The sequence below is a fragment of the Pezoporus wallicus genome, unplaced genomic scaffold (assembly GCF_028554395.1).
Source record: "Pezoporus wallicus isolate ANWC-B61680 ecotype Strahan unplaced genomic scaffold, APGP_CSIRO_Pwel_v1 contig_4710, whole genome shotgun sequence".
In the NCBI taxonomy this organism is placed as follows: domain Eukaryota; kingdom Metazoa; phylum Chordata; class Aves; order Psittaciformes; family Psittacidae; genus Pezoporus; species Pezoporus wallicus.
The window spans coordinates 3256232-3273317 of NW_026640647.1; the positions used below are offsets into that span (position 1 = coordinate 3256232).

The window sequence follows — 17086 nt, forward strand, 5'->3', positions numbered from 1 at the left end:
AGTAACTGTTCTGTATTTGTACATCAAACTTCACCTAAATCTTACCTCTATTGCTTTTGACATTAACAAGAAAAATCTAATTCCTCAAAAATGAAGGGCATCTACATAAATGAAGAGCAGGGAATGTTGTCTGGTGAAATTACAGTTTGAGATACATCTAAAATATGGTAATCTTGTGTTACTGTTAGAGGCACATGACATTCCTTAGAATTAAAAAGGGACTCTACCTCCCAGTGGGTCCCTGCATCCAATGCTTTCTTTGACTAGTGGGCAAGTAACCTCTACTTCAACACACAGACGCCCTCATGACAGGCCTGTAAGTACTAGTTTCTCCAGAAGTGAGGTTTGCACTTGTCCTGGGTTCAGCAGTAGCAGGCATTTTTCTCCTTCTTAGTAGCTGGTGCAGCACTGTGTTTTTGACTTTGGGCCTGGGAACAACACTAATAACACCGATGTTTTTAGTTGTTGCTCAGTGACGTTTACTCTGACCAAGGACTTTGTGAGTCTCATGCTCTGCCAGGGAGGAGGGGAAGCTGGGAGGAAGCAGACAGGTCACCTGACCCAAACTAGCCAAATGGGTATTCCATACCACAGCACATCATGCCCAGGATGTAAACTGGGCGTCACCTGGAAGGGCTAGTTCACTACCGGGTTGGGCTAATTATCGGTCAGCGGGTGGTGAGCAGTGGTATTCTCTTCCCTTGTTATTTCCTTTATCATTATTATTATTGGTGGTAGCAGTAGTGATTTGTGTTATACCTTAGTTACTAAACTGTTCTTATCTCAACCCATGGGAGTTACATTCTTTCGATTCTCCTCCCTATCCCTCCAGGAGCTGGGCGGGGAGGAAGGGGGGAGAGTAAGCAAGCGAAACTGCATGGCTGACTGAGTTTAAACCACGACAGCACTGAGTGTTACAAGAGAAACAATGTAAGGAAAACGACTTTAGCCTTTCGAGTTCTTTTTCAGAATGGATGCACAAAGAATTCTTACCACAGGATATCCTTACAGGGACAAAAAAAAATGTGTGGTTCATCTTAAAGATCCTCTCTCTGCCTTAGACGCTTGGAAGGAATTTGTAGGTGGCTGGACCCACACTTTATCTTACTCCTTAGCATCTAAGAGGAACATACTCTGAATGCCTTCAGAAGCCCCAAAACAATTTCTAACAAAAATAACTCTTGTTTAATATGACAAATACGCCCCAGAAATGCTAAAAAAAAAATATTCTATTTCACTTTAATTATCTCACAGCCAATTATCAGCACCTTTGATGACATTCATAAGCACAAAATCAACATTCAAATTATATGCATTTTTCTCTTTTTGAACATTTTTATCATTTACCTTCCCAGAAGTACATTTTATTTCCTCTGCAAGTTTCTGGTACTTTATAATTTCTGTTTTCATTTCTTCAAAGGTATATTCCCCCGACAGGAATTGATCAATATCTCGTTCAGCTTGTTTGTTTATTAGGAAGCTGTACTTATCATATAGCTTGAGATGTTCCACAGGTGCAGCACTCTCTTTGATAATTTCTTCTCTGATCCTTTTCTTATACTCATCCAAGATCTCATCCAGGATAATGGGCTTCAAGACAGTTGATGAAAACTCACCTTTTGGCTTTGAAAAAAAAACACAAAAGCATTTTCAAATTACAGTTATGTCTGTAGCTCACTTATGTCATGGAAGTTAAACATGGACAGAAAAAAAATCAACTGTTACTTAAAATCTTTCTAATTAGAGTCCAACTATAAGCCTAATTTTGTAGATACAGCTATTTACAGTCTACTGCCATACTTTTTCTTTAAGTCTTAACTTACAGATGTTTGCCTCCAACAAATAAGAAATCAGAGCTGCTACTTGCAGAAATTCATTCTTATTTATTTACCCAAAATAATTCCATCAACAATTTTAAATTTAATCTACATGGACTTTATTCTTCCTGAATCACAAGCACAGCTTCAATTTCGCTATCAACTGATGAATCTATAACATTACTAATACTGAAAACACTTTCCTGCAGACCTCCAGAAGATCTAGAGCCTTGCTCTCGTACATTTAGACATGCTTGGGATGTTCCATTTGTCTTTTGACAGGTTACTGGTTAGTGCTTTTATAAAGCATAGGATACTACTCAGGTTTCTGCCTGGTCATGTGTTCAAGCATATTAACAAAAATGGTGAGAGTTAGTTATTTAAAAATCAACTTGGTGCTAAACAGAAAGGACAACAGAATGTCCAAATTATGTTCCTTCAGGAAAAAGAAACATTCACCTCCCACAGCTCTCTGGGAAATGATTAAGATCCAGCATAGGGCATTACTTTCACTCTCCACCACGAAAACTAAGATTGCTATACTGAAAATAACACACAATCCTAAAAGAAGTAGATACATTATCATCACTATTATTTCACAATATGGTTTTACTTAACTTGGATTGTTTCCTGTTTGAATTATCATTTTAACCTGGCTGAATGCATAAACCAACTAAAATATCAACAGCTTAAAAATTATAGTTTATTATCTGTAAGGATAATCTGCTCAAAAGTTCCCATATTTAAAAGACATCATCCTTTCCAGTACCAAAATAGAAGGCATTTTCGAGAATACTGCAGAAATATGTTTAAAATTTAAATACATCCATTTTGTTTGTAGTACGTTTGTAGCAGCTGCTGCAGACAATAGCTCATAGGGGAAAATAGCATTCATGGCTTTTTATTTGTTAGAGAACACTTATTAGGCTTTTTATTAATAAAATTAAGATTATTTCAGATTGTTCCAAATATCCTGAAAGAGTATTGTAATATCACTATGCAAGTTCTGACAGTAGGGCTATTCAATAAAATACCTAGGAACTAAATGCACCAACAATATAATGATAAAACAAAACTCATGAGTATTGTAACTTCTTACCCACTTAGAAAATAACTTGGTCTCAATTCTTGGTATATCACTGACAGCTTGAATCATAATAGTGTAAATATTAAGTAATGTATCCTCGTAGTCACAAAAGTCAGGTTCAAATTTTATATTGTCATTCTGAAGGACTGGCTTCAGGATTAAACCTGGCTGTTTGTAGGCTTGGAATGATTTCTAAAACACACACACACACACACAAAACAACAAGAAAGAAAATTATTAGTTAACCTAACTCATGCAGGAAAACTCAAAGGATCATTAAGAATTACTCCAGCATATGCATTCCAAATTGCCAGGCTTTTAACTGCAAATGACATTCTATAATTGTAAGAAAAATACCCATGCAAGTAGGAAATATGTCTCTGATGCAATTCACATAATCTTATGTTCACATTATTTTTAGTAGGCACTAGAGGCATCCCCTATATGCTAGCCAACAACTGTTATAAACTGGTTTGCGTAGACTGAGACACAGTAGCCTGACAGCAGTAGCCCTCACAAAGGTAGCAATATATAAAATTATTACATGTACAGCAGTACATGTATTCATCATTTGGTGCAGTCACTATGAAACTACTAATAAGAACGTGTTATATCCAATCATACTTGTTTATCAAGAATCTGATCCACAAAACTGAGTATTATGAGGTTTATATTTGTAGTATGGATTCCCATGTATTCCAGTATGAAAATTTGCATATGCTTTTGTCCTTGGTGGTATGTTTTGATTTTCTATCGTATCTTTAATCTGATTCAGGCATCTCTTAACTTTCCTGTATCTGCTAATATATTCTAACTACATAAAAAATTAGCAAACATGAGGAAACATTTTATCACTACTAGGTAGCATAGGATCATCATTGGGAAGGATAACAAAATAGGTACTGAGAAATAATAATAGCAGAAAATAGTACTGTATACAGCAAAGTTCACTTATCTCAGAAGTATTAAAAACAACTACAAGGGAGTAGGAATAAAAAAGTAAATACCCTGCCTCCACAATGTGAGTCCTTACTTATATTCTCTGCATATTGTTTCATCAGTATTATTTGGAGCCAGAGTTCTGTGGATATTTGATGGCAAGTCTGTATTAACAAAAAGCTGAACAAAGACCCAGTTGCACTCCGAGACATCAAATATCAACAAAAAATATTTACCCCTACAACAGAAGTTATGTGACTGCAAAAGAGAAACTTCTTTTGCTTACCTTTCCCCAAGAACTAGATTGCCAATGCACGCAGCAGACACCTACTAGTAGAAGAGAGGATAAGACTTCTCTGCAGATGGGTATTACAGAGAGACCACTTACACAAGATGCAAACAGCCTTCATATTAATGGATTTCTACTGTATGTCTAACTGCAATATATTCTTGAGGATATCAGATTTAAAATATGCTGATATTTCCCTTCTTATATGAGGAAAAAAAAAAGTTATTTTAACTCTACTTACTAAAAATGCATTCCTAAAATATTACTTTTTTTCCAGAAAGCACATGCCACTAAAGTTTATACTTACTTTTCTATTGTTTTTCCAAAAGAAGCAAAATAAAGAGGAAACAAACTGTATGTATATGGATAAACAATGCTGCTAGTATGCATACGAAAGACTACTTACTGCAGGTTGAGCAATTAAATCTGTAAAGTCTTGAATTGAATGTAAAAGTAAATGTTGTAGTTGACGAGTCATTAATGTGGCAGCAGAACCGAAGAAAGACTCTAATTTCCTGGTGCTGGCACCGCTGGGTACTTGTTTGCGTTTATTTCCCTGGTAAAAGATTTTCTGCACTTCTGGAAGCCAACTTAAAAAAATACAATATCTTTAAGTTTTTCAAGTGATGAGTATTAATTAATCTTTTAAGTTAATTGCTCATATTACATGCAGTCAAAAGATGCTGCAGCATGTTTGGGAAACCATATAACGCAAGTATGTCATATGGTAGTATCTTTGAAATCTACAGAATCATGTGTCTGAAAATGTTATCTATTATTATGGAACCATATTTAAAATAAAAGATAGTATGATAGTCAAGTTTGCTATCTTGCTTTGGTCTCTTATTTATCAGGCAAGAAAGGCTTTGCAGGCAGCACGCTTAAGTGCCAGGGTTATACAGTTCATTATGCAGCCTTGCAACCTCAGTAGCTGTTAAGATATGAACGCAATCCGAAGGGAATTCTGCCCACTTGCCCTTAACAAAAATGAAATTGGCTCTGGTATTGCTGGGAAATAGGAAGAAAGCACAGAAGTGCACAGCTTTCAGTTATTAGCAGAAAGGTATCTTTAGAGCCAGGAAGAAATACACCTGAAAACAGTAAAGGCAATACGTAACAAAACCATGGGCAAGCATGGAAATAAAAACCTTCAAGGCTAATAGCATGAAAAACAGCTTATTTGAGACTATAGTGGTCTCAACTGTTATTTAATTAAAACCTGAGTAAAAATGCAGTAACATATAACTGCAGGAATCAAGCATTACTGATTAAAGATCAGAGGCATACAAGCAATGCCTGGTCTGGTAGAGGGTGTCCCCACCTGTGGCAGGGGGGAGTTGGGGCTAGATGAGCTTTAAGGTCCCTTCCAACCCAAACCACTCATTGATTCTAAGAAAAGGGTATGAAATTCCGGCAGTCTGTGCTTGCAGAGCCTGGGGTGAGCTCAGCACTGCTGGATGTGTGGCTGGGAGCCCAAGGCAATTGCCTGACTTCAGCATCTGGGAAGGTTTTAAGAAGTGACCATGGAACTTGGTAAACGTGCTGTGGGTTTCTGGGGTTCCTCCCAGCCCATCATTACTTGAAACAGTAAAATTTGTACCTGATGATCTTAAAGGTCTTTGCCAACCTAGTTGATCTGTATTTCTGTGAATGCAGTCTGGCCACAAACATCAAAAAAAGACCTAGCAATTTTGATACTTTATTTGAAAACTTAACTGCAGCATACTGAGCGCACTACCAAGAAAACTGCCTTTTGTCTTTTAAAACATCTTGGACTGAACAAACAAAAGTTATGGGTGAGGCACTAGAATGGGGTGCCCAGGGAAGTTGTGAATGTTCATTCCCTGGCAGAGTCCAAGGCCAGGGTGGGTAGAATCCTGGGTGGCATGGTTTAGTGTGAGGTGTCCCTGCCAATGGCAGGGGGTTTGGAACTAGATGATCTTAAGGTACTTTCCAACCCTAACTATTCTGTGAAATCGTTAGTAGTAGCAACATTTTATTTTCTCACTTATCGAGCACAAATTGGTCCAAAAAACAAAAGCTTTTGTCATAACAGACTGAAATACGTTGTGTCACTGATCTCTAAGAAGTGAGCAAAATACATGCCACCAAAAGTTAGAATAAGGAAAGTGCACAAATTGTGATACCATGTTCAACATTCACACAACAGCTTTTGTTCGAAGGCCTCAGAGAATTTCACAACACTACAACTCATTTTTCAATGTGTATGACTAAAATGGGACATTTCTTCTCCCTCCAGAAAATTCAGAGTTTCAGAAACAGCTGAAGGAAAAGGTAAATCTTTAATTCTAACTTAAAAAATACAGATACACCGGATCATACTTCTTAGACAGAATCGCTCTGGCTTTTCCAATTTCCTTCACGATTTTATTCTGGAATCCTGAGAGGTCCTCAGCTTCTGGTTGATTGTGAAATATTTGTGTATCAAGAAGGCGGAAATTTCTGAAACAATGTAACGTGAATACTTCAGGAGCATATTCACTCTAACTTGGTTTTTAATCTTTTCTTTTTTTCCATAAAACCCTCTTCATATTTCACAAAGCTTAAAGGATTTTTAAACATAAACACTTAAAAATAATGTTCACTTCAGAAATTAGCATTTATTGCTTCAGACCAACCACACAAAAGCACTGCAGTACTGCCTGTATGTATGGTCTTAAATTGAAGTCGTAATTATTACATTTGAGCATATTAATAACTATTTTCAGAGTCAGAATTTGCGTATATATTATATAGCATTCCTTTCTGGGACTGGATGGCTTCTTACAAATACTGCAAAACAACATAAATAAATGACCACCTAAACCTAGCTTAAAAATCATTTTCAGGTTTTAGATTTTTTTAAAGACATTGGCTAAATTCTGTCTCCTACTCAGCAGATACAACAAAAATAGAACAAAACCCCCAAGACCAACAAAGAAAAAAAACCCAAACCAACCAACAAACCCAACCCAACCCAAAACCCCTCTCCCTGCAACTTGTTCTGGCTCCTGGCCTGGACAGGTCAGTTCATTCTCTTTTGTTTCATCAGTCAAGAAAGAAGCAAGCAGTTCGGTCTACTCTGGAAGCAGAAAACAATAGCCCATCTAATGCCTTTTGTCCTTGCTAACCAGATAAGAGAGGGGAAAAAAAAACAAAACAACAAATGTATGTGCCCCCCTAGGCAAGATAGCAACCCTTCTCTTGTGAGAGAGACTGTTTTGAATGTTCCTGACCTGAGAAAGACCAAGCTCTAAAGAAAATTAAATATGAAATGGCTAAACTATTCAACTTTCACGTGTAGCTTCTTGCTTAAAACTGCCTAGATACCAAAGGAAATGAAGATAACAAAGCCTTCCATGTGGTTTCTGGGGAAGTACAGATAGGAAACTTGATCACTACTGAGGAACAGTTCACAGAAATTATTCACAGAATAAAGTCAGAGAGACCACAGAACACATTTGGGATAATGGCTTTTGAACAAAGCCATCAGAACTATGATCAGATGCATATATTGTAGCAGTGCAAAATTCAATAGGGCAAACTGGATATCTTAAGATACCACCATCCTTTATTTCCCTATACAGATTCTGAAATCACTGAGCAGCTGAAACCTAAGAGATGTAGTTAACACTTACTTAAATGACGTCTCCCATAAGTTCAGAACAGCAAGCATTGTAGGATTTATTGCATGCAAATTTGCCTTCATGTAACTGCATGCTGACAAGAAAGACTTGTTCCAAGGCTTTGGCACTACTGCTATTCTAAAAAAAAGAAATAGAAAATCAACCACAAAGCCATCAAGATACAGTAAGATGAATGTAGATGTGCAAAGAACCAAAATATATATACATTTGTTTTAAGATAATTGTTCTGCATCCCAGAAAGAACAAAATTCAGGAGATAAATCTAGCTTTCTCCTCATTATCCAGACACCAAAAAAAAGTCTTCAAAAATTGACCAGTGTATGATAAAGAATAATATGAGAGAAATATTGGCCAGATCCTAACAAATCTGCGGCCTATTCATGGTGCCTTATATTTAGCATGTAAGAAAATCGTTATACATACATAATGTGTATAGTCAATAACTTTTTCTACAATAAGCTGTATCTGCTTATGCTTATCACATCAAATCTACAAAAGCTCATAAATTTAGTGCTTTTTTCATAAACTCGGTCTGCTCTCAAATTTTTTAAAACATCAAGCTATTTGGTGGAGGTCTTTTATATACTCATAGCCTTTATTTGCTTTAAAAACAAGTGTCAACTTCTACAGGCAGTCTGATTTTACTACTAAAATACTAAGGATTTCAACTTAAGTAGTATACATTGCAATCTTTAGTTTGCAAGGGAAAAGCAAAAACACACCCGACAACTTCGTCATATATTTATAACACTGTTGTTCTCATTTCCTTAATAAACTCTTATTAAAGAAAATGGTAATTCCAATATCAAACTTTCATCCATTTCTCAGTAAATCTGCATTGTATAATAAACAGAATTAGCAGTCACAGGAAGTTAAAAAGTTTTTCCACATGTATCCTACGTATTTCTTTAGAAGAAAATTTCATATTTCAAATACAGTTAATGGAATTAAACTGTTACCAATTATTATCCTACTAGAGGAATTTTGTAGGTTTGGATTTGCATCTAAACGCAAGACATAAGCCCATATACCAACTATTGTGATGTCCTACACAGTTCCTAGAGGATACAGAAGATCTACAAAGAATCCGATGTTCAAGGTGTATCTTTTACTCAGGGGATACAATAACAAAAATAAGTTCCTACTTTTCTCTTTAAAATGTAAATTGCTTAAGTAACAACTGTCACAGCCATCCCTTTTACTGTAATCTAACCTAATTTACCATTTGATATCTAAAAGCATCTACCTCAATCCACAGGGCAGAAATTGTTTACAATAAAACTACTCAATACAAAGCCTGATTAATATTGGTGGAAATGCTTTGTTTCTGCATGATTTGTAAGGTTTGATTCCTCTACAACACAAACATATTGCACCATTTTTGGTTACACTTATGAATGAGGTACCTCTTCACCTTCACATCTCAGGAAGAATTAAAGTATGCTCTAGGAAAGTTAATTCTTGGTAGGCTGATTCACACTGGACAGATGTATGATCCTGGGAGTAGCACTACACTTGCTTTCAGTAGACTGCTGACTTTTTAAGACAAGCATAAATGGGACTGAAATACTCCACTACTCCAAACTGGAAGTTGCTACACACTGGAAAACCCAACGTCTATCACTGTTTACACTTCATATTGCTGAATTGTTCTGAGGAACAAGTCAGTCTATATTTATTACATTCTTAAATCTGTGTATATACTGAGCCAAGCCGTCACAATCTGTAAACAAGATAGAGCTTCAGTGAAATCCGTGTAAACATGACATTCTTCCATAGATTACAACAGCTGAGACATAAGCATTTGGCCACGTAGACCAATGCTGCGGAGTTAATTGTTAGACTTTTTACCAGTTAAGTACTGCTAAACAAAACTAACTCCAAAGACCTTTCAAGATAAACACGTATTTTACAGGGATTTTCCAAAGACGCTGTATAATGATATTATCTGAATTTACACAATGAATAACTAAGCCTTATTTACAGCTGACACTGACTACTGAGTATGAAGACTGTTCATTATACATGCTATTCTACCCCACTCTGCTGCAGTTACTGTTTTCCAATAAATGTATTTTCTTACTCTGCACAATGAGGGAGATCATCTTTCTTGTCTTCATCTTTTTCCCTGGTGTCTCTTAAAACAAAATCAACTGAAAAAAAGTATTAAAAAAAAGGGGGGGTGAGGGTGGAGGAGGAAAAAAAAGAAAAGCCAAAATAAGCTCAGCAAATAAACAGAATCATAGAATCATTTAGGCTGGAAAAGACCCTTAAGATCATAGGGTCCAACCATTAACCTAGCACTGCCAACTTAACCATGTTCTGAAGTGCCACATATGTATCTTTCAAATACCTTCAGGCATGGGGACTAAACCTCTTCCATGGGCAGCCTGTTCCAATGCCTAATCATCCTTTCAGTGAAAAAAATCACCTTTTTGGTGAAGAGAATGATAGCTACCTCGCTACAGCCTCCTTGCAGGTAGTTCCAGAGAGCAGTAAGGATTCCCCTGAGCCTCCTTTTCTCCAGGCTAAACAACCCCAACCCCAGTTCCCTCAGCTGCTCCTCACAGGACTTGTTCTCTAGACCCTTCACCAGCTTGATTGCTCCTCTTTGGACATGCTCCAGCACCTTAATGTCCCAACCAAAGCACTCAAACACATAACTCATTGAAATGAATGGTTTTACCTAAATATACATGAAAAGGGATTTAGGAGAAAGCATTATTAATAACATAATGCTTTTAAAAACTATTGACAGATCAATAATAATGAATATTATTATCTTTTGTTATAACAAACATAAGAAAACATGAGTATACTTTTTATTAAAATGTGCCTCTAACATCCAGGAGAGCACTTAGATGTAACAATTCCACAATGGCAGCTCTCAGCAGCAAACACCACTCTATGAACACACTTTAATACTAGCAACTTAGGAGAAAATGCAAGTAAACTTCTGGAAATCTACCTATAGCCTTTTTTACACTCAGAAGATAATCTTCTTTTATTTCATCAGTCAGTGAACATATACTTTCACTGTGTACTTTCAGGTGTTGCGGAATTAAAGCTAAGATATGGTCTATCCATGACTGATCTACTGGGGACACATTTGCTGTATCAATTCCATGGCGAATGTAGTAGTAGTATTTCTGCAGGATAGAAGAGTAAGATGTATCAGTTAAGTCAAGTATTAGACAGTCATTGCTACTACAGGCTTAACTAGAGATACGGGCTTATTTAGTAAAAAAAAAAAAGTAATTATGTTTTAAATTACATCATTAAATCTGATCTCAATACCTTCATCAGCCTGTCAAACACTAGTGGGTAGAATAATGATAAAAAGCCCCAAGATAGAAAAACAGGGTATAGTGGCATAAGCCCCATTTCATTTCTCTGATAAGAGCAAAATAACAAAAATTTTATTAAAGAATGGACATAACTCATAGAAATCTGGCTTCTGTTTGGGTTTTCCTTTTACAATTCTATAACTCTGATGAGATGCCTCTCCTTTGCACTGCCCGAGTACCAACCTTTTCTTTAAATAGATTTCCAATATGTATTCATCTACCTCATAATTCCAGTGCTGCCATTATTATTCATTAGCTCTGGGGCTGGTCCATATATTCAAAATGCAAGCCATACATTCTGGTGAGTTTTGTTTGGATATGTAACATACAGCTCAGAATATGAATGTATAATACAAATAAGTACATTTGCTTGTATGCCAGCATTTAAACAGGCATGTGAAATGTGATGAACAAAAAACCTCAGAGCACTAAAGGAAACCCAGATGAAAAAATGAAGAATGGACTACCAACTGGAAGCTTACCAACATTAATCTATTTCAATCCATTTATCCCAAAACGGACTTGGTCTATCTTAAAGATACATAAACTACAAAATTGTGTATACAATCATGTCACAGAAGGTATTTTAAACTAGAATGAGAATGAAGAACATCCCAGCCTTTAGATAAGGGTAACCCAAAGAGAATTGCTCAATTGCTCAAAGTAGTGCACCCTCCCTTGCAAGTTATTCTCGCCTTCAGCAAGTGTAGAAAAGATTCATTTAATACTTCCTGACATCAGTTATCCTCCAGTTGTTATTCCATTCTGAAATTCTTTGATTCATCCATACATTCCTAATGCTCCATTCTCAGCAATAACACTATAAATGGTACATGGTGTGAAACTAATAGTAGAAGAATATATCAGTGTCAGTCATCTCTCATTGTATCAACCATCTTGTCAAAATTTACAATAAGTGACTGGCACTGCATTTCATTTAATACTCTAGAAAAATGTCTTTAGCTACCAAAATGTCCTTCTCTATTGGTGTAGAAGAATCTGCTTCTGAAGGCTGGGTTCCATCAGGGGACAGAAGCTGTTCTTCAGGAAGGTCTTGGTGCCTAAGACAAAAAAAAAACAAACAATAAAATAAAGAATATGCATCACATTCTTCAGATATGTTTTACTGATGTAAGTAACATATAGTCATTCTACATGTCAGTTGTGAACAAACTGAACAAAAAAGGGAACTGGCAAAACTTGACAATGAGCATATGACATTCTGATTCAAAAAGAACACTGATGCATGTGACCAAGTTTGTATTTTCCCTGCTAAGGTAGCTTTTAAAATTGGTGATATAGTTCATGCTCATATACATACTTCTTGGTTCATCTATCAAAAGGGAAAAACACATTATTCGAAGATAAGGGAACTCACAATATAAAGTCAACAAGTGCACTTCTGAATCGTTCTTGTTGTTTTTTCAGACGGCTGGTGCTCTGCAGTGTAGAAGCTGATGTTCCAGCACCTCCTTTATTACCTGTAGAATCCTGTATCTTCCGTCTCTTGGGTCTCACACCCAAATATTCTTGCAGAAAACAAGTTTTGAAATTAAATTTTAAAAAAAAGGTTCAAATGCACCACACATATGTTTATGTTTCCAAGAGGTTTTGTTTATTAGTACTAAAAATATTAAGCTTACCAGATGAACACTCATTTTTTACAGTAAACTCATCTGACTCATCATCTTTCTGCTCTCTGCTCAGACAGAATGAAGGACAAGTCTGCTGCCACAGTGTTTTACACCTTATCTGGAATGAGTATTTTATATTTTAGTTTTTTGTAAGTGCTACTTATATACACTTCAAGACTTCTTAAATACAGCAAATCAACGATACTGTAGCCTAATACATAGCAGGAATAAGCCAGCATAAAAACTGTCCAATAAACTACTAATAAGTTGCCCTCCAATTCAAAATATTCAGACTATGGATAAAAGCATATTAAACTTATATATGACATTTGTAAACCTTCTAGTTATATGCCTTAAGTATTTTCAAACTGGGTCAAATACTGCACTTTCAGTGTTTTCCAAGTACTGAAATACCAACAATGCTCCATATACAGATATAACAAAAATACATAGCGCAGAGACAGAATATACACCTCAGCATATATCTGAATGAGAACTATGGTCTTCATAAAATCATGCTGTGAAGTATACTTGACATGAAAACTTACAAAAAAAGCCAACAAAACTACCTGAGGCAACTGTGGTAGTACTAAGTTCTCTGTTTTCTTTGTCGACTTCTTTCTGACACTTGGACCGGGCTTGGAAGGGAAAACAAAAGAAGGAAAATCACAATTAGAAATTTAAAATTACCACTAATATCACCTTTGTGACCAGTCAAAATTATAAACTAGCTCTAATTCAATTTTTATCTCTTCAACAGTAACTTTTACACCTACAGTTTTATATCACTTCCCCAATTCTTGCTAGAATGTTTCCACACAGAATACAACCTTCTCAAACGACTTTGAAAAATCAGAGCTCTGACAAATTAATTTTAGGCTGGGAAGCATGTATGTTACCTTTCTGCCAAGCTATACACTTAAACATTACAAGATACTATTAAATAATACAAATAAACAATTTTCTTATTCCCATTCTTCAGTCACCATTTTAAAAATATAAAATGGTCTTCTTCTAATCCATAAACTTTCATTCAAAAGGGTCCAGTATTTTCTGCTTTTTGACACATCTGATCCTTCAGCATCAGACATCAAAGCTGGCTGTCCAAAAGCACTCCCTGACCATGCCCAGGACTCTGGCTAGCACAAAGTACAGCACCTCCTTATAAACAAATGAGACAACCTAGTTGTAACAACATTTGAAGTTGGCTCTAATACAACTGCCTTTGGCTATTCTATTTCTCCTCTGTTTTACACTAACACACCCATCCCCACCACTTTCCATGCAGCTGCATTTGCAGTAATGTTGCATGTCTATGCTACAGCCATTCTCTTTCTGCTTTGTGTCCTATGTAAAGGCTGTAATGGAGGAAAGTCACAAAGCGCAGAAAGTTTGTCCTGGGTTCAGCAGCAGCAGTCATGTTTCTCCTTCTTGGTAGCTGGTGCAGTGCAGTGTTTTGACTTTCGGCTCGGGAACAGAGCTGATAGAGATGTTTTGGTTTGGCCAAGGACTTTGTGAGCCTCATGCTCTGCCAGGGAGGAGGGGAAGCCGGGAGGAAGCAGAGACAGGACACCTGACCCAAGCTAGCCAAAGAGGTATTCCATACCACAGCACGTCATGCCCAGGATGTAACTGAGAGTTAGTGGGAAGGGCTGGGGGACTGCAGGGTTGGAGGAGGTATGGGTCGGTGCTTGGTCAGGCCTGGGGGGCAAGTTATCAGTCGGCTGGTGGTGAGGTGTTGTATTCTCTTCCCTTGTTATTTCCTTTATCATTATTATCATTGGTGGTAGCAGTAGTGATTTGTGTTATACCTTAGTTACTAAACTGTTCTTATCTCAGCCTGTGGGAGTTGCATTCTTTTTGACTCTCCGTCCCTCTGGGAGCAGGGGGAGGGCAAGAACAGGGGGTCCTCGATTGTTGTCAGCCCGGCACCACTCACTGGGAGTGAGTGAACAAGTTGCCTGACTGGGTTTAAACCACGACAGCTCTTTTGGCACCCAACGTGGGGCACAAGGGGTTGAGATAACAACAGATCTAACAGGATTAATAGTCATTCGTCACAATGCTGATTTATTGGCTGTCAGAGTTGTTCCTCTTGATCTCACAGTTTCAGAATGTAGTACATTACTTAGCACCGGTATTTGCTGTGTTAGTGTTTATCAAGTGTGGGGCCTGGGCTAAGGTTCTTCTCTCACTGCGCTTTATGTCAATGACTTGTAATACGGGTGGGCTCCAGCAGCAGGGCGGGACGGACGTGGCCGTGGACTTGTACCTGGCCGTCCGGCTGCTCTTCACCGTCCTGGCCCTCACCCTACTCTCCATCTTCGTGAGTTCGCTGGAAGCCGAGGGGGAGCGGCCCCGGGAGCCGGCGGCTGCTGAAGCGGCCCGGGAGAGCGGCCCCGGGGACCAAGCGGCGGCGGGAGCGGGGCCGGAGGCCGCGAGGGGACGGCTGCCGGTGGAGGAGGTCGGGGCGGCCGAGGAGCGGAAGGAGGCGGCTGCCGAGCAGCGGGAGAAGGCGGCGGAGGAGCCGAGCCCCGCGGAAGAGCCGAACCCCCCGGAGGAGCCAAGCCCCGCGGAAGAGCCGAGCCCCGCGACGGCCAAGAGCATTCCCCGGAAGCCGCCCGCCGAGCCCCAGGAGGACGCAGGAGACCACGCAGCATTTCCCAGCAAGGCAGAGGAGGAAGAGCTGGACTCAGGAAAAGAGAAGCCGGTGGTGGGAGAGCCGGCAAGCACAGCAGCTACACCAGCCCCAGTGACAAGTACAGCAGCATCAACTGAGAGTTCTGAAGGTTTTGAATGGCCTTTGGGTATCCTTGGGACCTGCCTGCTGACTGTGATGGGGATCAGCATGTTGGCACACACACAGACTGTGTGCTACCCACAACCATTTTGTCTGATCTCAAAAGTTAAGCAGAGTCAGGTTTGGGTCTTGTCTGGGGTTCGACAACGATATAGGGGGACCAAGAGGTTTTCTCCAAGGCTGGACAGTCATGAGTGGCAGGGTGTGTGTGACAGTATGGGCAAGTATCTAGTCCACTGGGCCCCTCCAGTGCTTTGGAAGCATCGGAGATGGAAGACAGCTGCATGGAGTCCCCAACAACAAGCTGCAGAAACTGCTTAAGGGGACAGTGAATTATTTTGAGCCTGGTGGGCCCATGGCACTTCAGGCCATCAGAGCAGAGATGCAACATAGGGATGGACTCATGATCGAGGGGTGGACTTAACAATGGACACTATTGCCCAGGTTATTCACAAGTGTGAACACAGTCTCTCCCGCTCTGAAAGACTGTTACAAGAGATGGATCCTGGCATCATGGACCAGATGGACGCAGCAGCTTTTTTAAATTACATTAACCAAATACAACCCAAGCTGGCCACCAGAATAATAATACAAATTAGTGTCTGTTAATGCCCAGAGATCTAAAACAACATTCATGGCCAAAAAGCTTCTACTGGCTTTTGGCTTCAGCATTCGAGCTTCCTGCAATTCTGGAAACAAACTGAATTAAAGTCTCATCACGGTTCATGTTTGAAAACACCCCCCCTACGCCCCATTTAACGGGAATCTGGGCAGCCGCAAGAAGGACCATGTTGTTTCTAGAGACCTCATTTAAGGAGCTCATAGCACGGACACCACAGCCGAGTTTTTCTGGAAAGTACCAGGCACAACCAGCCTACAACTCATGGAGGAGCCTACAACTAAAGCTCGGCTGCCCTCCGGGAGGTCTCAGTTTACACAGCGCAAGCATTCAGTTAAACGCCAGGGATTAAACCCGTGATTTCAGAAGCTTAATTCACGCGAGTTATTTAAGGTTTAAAGGCAAACCCCCACTTTTCAGATGACAACCAGCCCTGCCGGTACCAAGTGCACCCGAACGTTCTGCCCTGCGTCCCGCAGACAGCGAGCGTGCCCAGGCCCTTTACCTCAGCCAGCCCGGCCCCGCAGGCCCGCCATGGGACCCCCAGCCCTCTCCCGCCGCTGCCTGCGGGCTAGGTTGCCCCCTGTTCCCTCACCCCGTACCTGCTCGGTGCCCATGTCTGCGCGGCCGAGGCAGCGCTGCCCGGACGCCGTCACCTAGCAGCGCTGGGGCCTCCGTTGGCCAACGGCCCGGGGCGAGGAGAGGAGAGGCACTGCGCGGGCGTCAACCGTCGCTCGGGGCAACCCGCAGCGGGACACAGCGGGGAAGGTGGCGGCTGCTTCGCGGTGCCCCCGGCCCGCACGGCGTTACCGCACAGCGGAAAACGTGCGGAGCTGTGGCAGGGAAGAACGTCCCGCGCCTAAAGCCAAGGTACGGCTTGTTCCCTGCCGCCACGTGTGCGCGCCCA

The 17086-nt window shown here is 39.7% G+C and overlaps 1 protein-coding gene across 3 annotated transcripts in view; it reads right to left on the reverse strand.

Moving 5' to 3' along the window:
* Positions 1-16879, reverse strand: part of DNAH7 (dynein axonemal heavy chain 7) — a 108500-nt gene extending 91621 nt beyond the window's left edge. For 2 of the 3 annotated variants that reach the window (XM_057419911.1, XM_057419910.1), the window contains exons 1-12: positions 16782-16879; positions 13330-13398; positions 12770-12878; positions 12505-12655; positions 12094-12187; positions 10748-10928; positions 9863-9932; positions 7771-7896; positions 6476-6595; positions 4539-4722; positions 2917-3096; positions 1348-1623 (exon numbers count right to left, since the gene is read on the reverse strand). In XM_057419911.1, coding sequence (XP_057275894.1) covers positions 1348-1623; positions 2917-3096; positions 4539-4722; positions 6476-6595; positions 7771-7896; positions 9863-9932; positions 10748-10928; positions 12094-12187; positions 12505-12655; positions 12770-12878; positions 13330-13398; positions 16782-16796 — 1575 coding nt within the window. In that variant the 5' untranslated portion in view covers positions 16797-16879. Of the gene's footprint in view, positions 1-1347; positions 1624-2916; positions 3097-4538; positions 4723-6475; positions 6596-7770; positions 7897-9862; positions 9933-10747; positions 10929-12093; positions 12188-12504; positions 12656-12769; positions 12879-13329; positions 13399-16781 lie in introns of those variants that run through there. The other variant, XM_057419912.1, reaches the window with a different exon arrangement.
* Between the last annotated feature and the right edge of the window lie 207 nt (positions 16880-17086).